The 6,000-nt window shown below is 39.6% G+C and overlaps 1 protein-coding gene across 2 annotated transcripts in view; it reads left to right on the forward strand.

Moving 5' to 3' along the window:
- GOLPH3L (golgi phosphoprotein 3 like) overlaps positions 1 to 5,709 on the forward strand; it is a 45,369-nt gene extending 39,660 nt beyond the window's left edge. For both annotated transcript variants that reach the window (XM_052637121.1, XM_052637122.1), the window contains exon 5: positions 4,757 to 5,709. In XM_052637121.1, coding sequence (XP_052493081.1) covers positions 4,757 to 5,184 — 428 coding nt within the window. In that variant the 3' untranslated portion in view covers positions 5,185 to 5,709. The remainder of the gene's footprint in view (positions 1 to 4,756) is intronic.
- The last annotated feature ends 291 nt before the right edge of the window (positions 5,710 to 6,000 follow it).

The raw sequence follows: 6,000 nt of genomic DNA on the forward strand, positions 1-6,000 counted from the left end.
CTTTTATAGTGCTTTGCTCAATTTTGGAAAACTCAGCAGTGGCCATAGGACTGGAAAAGGTCAGTTTTCACTCCAATTCCAAAGAAAGGCAATGCCAAAGAATGTTCAAACTACTGCACAATTGCACTCATCTCACATGCTAGCAAAGTAATGCTCAAAATTCTCCAAGCCAGGTTTCAACAGTGCATAAACCATGAACTTCAGATGTTCAAGCTGGATTTAGAAAAGACAGAGGAACCAAAGATCAAATTGCTAACATCCATTGGATCATGGAAAAAGCAAGAGAATTCCAGAAAAACATCTATTTCTGCTTTATTGACTATGCCAAAGCCTTTGACTGTGTGGATCACAACAAACTGGAAAATTCTTAAAGAGATGGGAATAACAGACCCATCTGCGTCCTGAGAAATCTGTATGCAGATCAAGAAGCAACAGTTAGAACTGGACATATAACAACAGATTGGTTCCAAATCAGGAAAGGACTACGTCAAGGCTGTATATTGTCACCCTACTTATTTAACTTACATGCAGAGTACATCATGAGAAACCCTGGGCTGGATGAGGCACAAGCTAGAATCAAGATTGCCAGGAAAAATATCAGTAACCTCAGATATGCAGATGACACCACCCTTATGGCAGAAAGCTAAGAAGGACTTAAGAGCCTCTTGATGAAAGTGAAAGAGGAGTGAAAAAGTTGGCTTAAAGCTTAACATTCAGAAAACTAAGATCATGGCATCCGGTCCCATTACTTCATGGCAAATAGATGGAGAACAAATCGAAACAGTGACAGACTTTATTTTTTGGGGTTCCAAAATCACTGCAGATGGTGACTGTAGCCATGAAATTAAAAGACATTTGCTCCTTGGAAGAAAAGCTGTGACCACCCTAGACAGCATATTAAATAGCAGAGACATTACTTTGCCAACAAAGATCTGTCTTGTCAGAGTTATGGTTTTTCCAGTGGTCATGAATGGATGTGAAAGTTGGACTATAAAGAAAGCTGAGTGCCAAAGATTGATGCTTTGTTGGAGAAGACTCTTGAGAGTCCCTTGGACTGCCAAGAGATCCAACCAGTCCATCGTAAAGGAAGTCCGTCCTGAATATTCATTGGAAGGACTGATGTTGAAGCTGAAACTCCAATACTTTGGCTACCTGATGTGAAGAACTGGTTCATTTGAAAAGACCCTGATCCTGGGAAAGATTGAAGGTGGGAAGGGGACGACAGAGGATGAGATGGTTGGATAGCATCACCAACTTGATGGACATCAGTTTGAGTAAGCTCCGGGAGTTGGTGATGGATAGGGAAGCCTGGGGTGCTGCAGTCCATGGGGTTGCAGAGTCGGACACGACTGAGTGACTGAACTGAACTCAACTGGTCAAGTATATCCAGTTTGTCACTAGGGATTACTTCAAATACTATTTTTGGGTCCCCACTTTCACCCCATACTAGATTGTAAATTTCTTGAGGACAGGAATAGGGACTGTCTTACATTCCTACCACCAATGTGTGAGAGTTTCAGTTCCTTCACATCCTCATCAACACTTGTTATTCTCTGTCTTTGTAATTTTATTTTAGCTATCCTAGTGATACATAGTGGTATCACATTGTGATTTTTATTTGCATTCCCCTAATGACTAATGATGGAGAAGGCAATGGCACCCCACTCTAGTACTCTTGCCTGGAAAATCCCATGGACGGAAGAGCTTGGTAGGCTGCAGTCCATGGGGTCGCGAAGAGTCGGACACAACTGAGCGACTTCACTTTGATTTTTCACATTCATGCATTGGAGAAGGAAATGGCAACCCACGTCAGTATTCTTGCCTAGAGAATCCCAGGGATGGGGGAGCCTGGTGGGCTGCTGTCTATGGGGTCGCACAGAGTCGGACATGACTGAAGCGACTTAGTAGCAGCAGTGACTAATGATGTTGAGCATCTTTATATGTGTTTATTGGCCATTTGTATATTTTCTTTGGAGAACTGTCTGTTCAGATCCTTTGCCCATTTTTAAATTGGGTTTGCTTTCTACTATTGAGTTGTACTTTTAAAATATGTTCTAAATACAAGTCTTTTCGGATACATGATTTGCAGAATTTTTCTCCAGTTCTGTGGGTTGTGTTTTCAGTTTCTTAATGGTATCCTTTGAAGTACAAGTTTTTAATTTTGATCCATTTCACCTAATTTTTTTCTTTTGTTACTTATAATTTTGCTGTAATTAAAATTGTAATAAAATTGAATTTATTTCAGTTGAAAATAAAAATAGTTTAACTTTTCTAATCTAGATGCCTTTTATTTATTTTTCTTACCTAATTACCCTGCCTAGAACTTTCAGTATGGTGCTGAATAGCAATGATGAGAATGGACTTCCTTGTCTTATCCTTGATCTAAGATGACAACATTCAGTCTTTCCCTATTAAGTAATATGCTAGCTGTGAGGTTTCCATAAATTCCTCTATCAAGTTCAGGAAGTTTCTGTCTATTCCTAGCTTATGGAGTGTGTTTATGATGTAAGAGTGTTGGATTTTATCAAATGCTTTTCTTTTGTCTATGGAGATGATCATTTGGTTTTTGCTTTTCATTTTATTGATTTTCGTATTTTAAATCAAACTTACATTTCTGTTTTAAGTCCCCCTTTATCGTATTACGTAGTTTAGGGATAGGGTTGTTTGTTTTTGTCCTTCAGCTGAGCCATACTGCTTGTAGGATATTAGTTCCCTGACCAGGGATTGAACCTATGCCCTTGGCAATGAAAGTGCACACTGGACTATCAGAGAGTTCCCTATGTCTTTATTATATTGCTAGATTTGTTTGTGCATATTTTGTTCAGTATTTTTTACCTATATAGATAAGAGATACTGGTCTATAGTTTTCTTGTGAAGTTTTGTCTCATTTTAGTATCAGAGGAATACTTACTGTTTAGACTAAGGAAGTATTCCCTCCTCTGCCTGTTCTTTTTTTTTTAAGTGTTTGTGAAGGATTGGCATTAATTCTCCATTAATGTTTGGTAGAATTACCAGAAAAGCCGTCTTGACCACACTTTTCTTTGTGGGAAGTTTTAGAGTTACTATTCAATCTATTTACTTGTTATGTGTGCTAAGTTGCTCCAGTCATGTCCGATTCTTCGTGATCCAGTGGACTGTAGCCCACCAGGCTCCTCTGTCCATAGGATTCTCCAGGAGAGAATGCTAGAGTGGGTTACCACGCCCTCCTCCAGGGGATCTTCCCAACCCAGGGATCAAATTTGCATCTCTTATATCTGCATTAGAGTCTTCCCTGGTGGCTCAGATGGTAAAGCATCTGCCTGCAATGCGGGAGACCCAGGTTCGATCCCTGGGTTGGGAAGATCTCCTGGAGAAGGAAACAGCAACCCACTCCAGTACTCTTGCCTGGAGAATCCCACGGGCGGAGCCACCTGGTAGGCTACAGTCCATGGGGTCGCAAAGAGTCGGACATGACTGAGCGACTTCACTCATATCTGCATTGGCATGTTGGTTCTTTACCACTAGCAGCACCTAGGAAGCCTTTTACTTGTTATTGTGTGTGTGTATTAGTTGCTCAGTCGTGTTTGACTCTTTGTGACCCCTTGGACTATAGCCCAACAAGCTCCTCTGTCCATGGAATTCTCTAGGCAAGAATACTGGGACATTTGGGGTGGGGGTGCCATTCCCTTCTCCTCAGGGGATCTTCCCAACCCAGAGATAGAACCCAGTCTCCTGCATTGAAGGCAGATTCTTAACTGTCTGAGCCACCAGGGCATTATTTGTTACAGTTCTATTGAAATTCCCTCTTTCTTGTTGAGTCAGTTTAGGTAATTGTATTTCAAGGAATTTGTCCATTCTTCTAGGTTGTCTAAATTGTTGTCATACTGTTTTAATTTTTGTAAGTTTAGTAGTAATGTCTCCTCTTTCATTCCCAATTTTAGTAATTTTGAGTCTTCTCTTTTCCTTGATCACTCTGGGTTTGTCAGTTTTTTTCATCTTTTCACTGAACCAGAGTTTTATTTTATTAATTTTCTCTATTTCCTCTCTATTCTACTGTTTCCTTTATCCTGCTTGCTTTGGATTTAGTATTTTCTTCTTTTTCTAGTTTTTTAAAGTTAGGTTAGGTTATTGATTTGACATCTTTTCTAATACAGGACTTCCCTGGTGGTTCAGATGGTAAAGTATCCACCTGCAATGCAGAAGATCTGGTTTGGGAAGAACCCCTGGAGAAGGGAATGGCTTCCCATTCCAGTATTCTTGCCTGGAGAATTCCATGGACAAAGGAGCCTGGCAGGCTACAGTCCATGGGGTTGCAAAGAGTTGGACAGGACTGAGTGACTTTCACTTTTTTAATATGGCATTTGGATCATAAATTTCCCTCTTTATACTGCGTTAAGCTGCATCCCATAAGTTTTGGTATATTCACTCAACTCAAAAGTATTTTTTAATTTTTTCTTATGATTTCTTCTTTGACTCATTGGTTATTTCAGAGTGTGTCTTTAAATTTCCACATATCTTTTTAATTTCCCAAATGTCCTTCTGTTATCAATTTATAATTCCATTGTGATTGAATAGCATACTTTGTATGTTTTCAATTCTTTTAAATTTATTAAGGCTTGTTTTATGGCCTAACATATGGCGTATCATGGAAAATGTTTCATATGCACTTGAGAAGTATGTGCATTCTACTGTTATAGGGTAGAATATTCTATAGATGTCTTCTGAAGTCTAGTTGGTTTATAGTCTTGTTCAAGCATTCTATTTATTTTTCCCATAGGTGAGACCTGGAACCCTTTCAAATTACAGTACCAGCTGAGAAATGTAAGAGAGAGAATTGCAAAGAACCTAGTAGAGAAGGGTATTCTAACCACTGAGAAGCAGAATTTCCTCCTATTTGACATGACTACTCACCCAGTGACCAATACAACAGAGAAGCAACGACTAGTGAAAAAACTTCAAGATAGTGTCCTAGAGCGGTGGGTAAATGACCCTCAGCGTATGGACAAGCGAACACTAGCACTGCTGGTGCTAGCCCACTCCTCCGATGTGCTAGAGAATGTCTTCTCCTCTCTGACAGATGACAAGTATGATATGGCGATGAATCGAGCCAAGGACCTAGTAGAACTGGACCCTGAGGTAGAGGGGACAAAGCACAGTGCCACAGAGATGATCTGGGCTGTGCTGGCAGCCTTCAATAAATCGTAAGCCAGCTGTTGGGTTTCTCCTTTTCCATTGCTGGCCAGTGACTATCAGAGACACCATCACCGAGTTTTGTGTGATGAGATGTTTTCCATCATTTTTTTTCCTCTTGAATCAAATTTGTTATTTGGGGAAAGCAACTTCAGGGCTTCTCCATAGACCTTGTCTCTTATAAGCAGGCTTTATATCTCCCTATACTTCCACTCCAGAGGTGAATAAGTTGGGTGAACCAGCACTCACCCGGTAAACATTATCTCTCATTTCTTGGCTCACTCCCATCCAGTGTGCTTTTGGATTATCAGGAATATTTCAGTGAGATTTGGATTTCTCTAGACATAGAATGTGAATGAGATGTAGAGCAAACCATTTATCTCATTTTTTAAAGTTTGTTTTCTGTCTTATATGTTTTCAGCCTATCTCTCAGGCTCTGCTAAGTAATGTAGCTTATTGAAGTAACCATCTCTTTGAATAAGGGGCAATGGAAATAAAACTGATTTTTGGAGCAGATGGTCTCTGAGATATAAATATATGTTCCACTACTGATTTTCTCATCTTTCCTTTTCTAAATTAATGAGAGCATTCCAAATGTGATTACCTGGTTCTCGCAGTCCTAGAACCATAAATATATTCTCTACTCTCTCTCAGCATTGTCCTACTCCATCATTCATTAGAACAGAAATCTAAATTTTAAAAAAAATGCATCTCTTAACCACCTCTTTTATGCAGTCACCAATATAATTTGCAAAGAAGGAAAGTGGTATCAGAATTTCTACTCTTTAGCACATCACTATCTGAATTCCTCCAGGCTACTTTAAGTGTCTC

The sequence above is a fragment of the Budorcas taxicolor genome, chromosome 3 (assembly GCF_023091745.1).
Source record: "Budorcas taxicolor isolate Tak-1 chromosome 3, Takin1.1, whole genome shotgun sequence".
Taxonomy (NCBI): Eukaryota; Metazoa; Chordata; class Mammalia; order Artiodactyla; family Bovidae; genus Budorcas; species Budorcas taxicolor.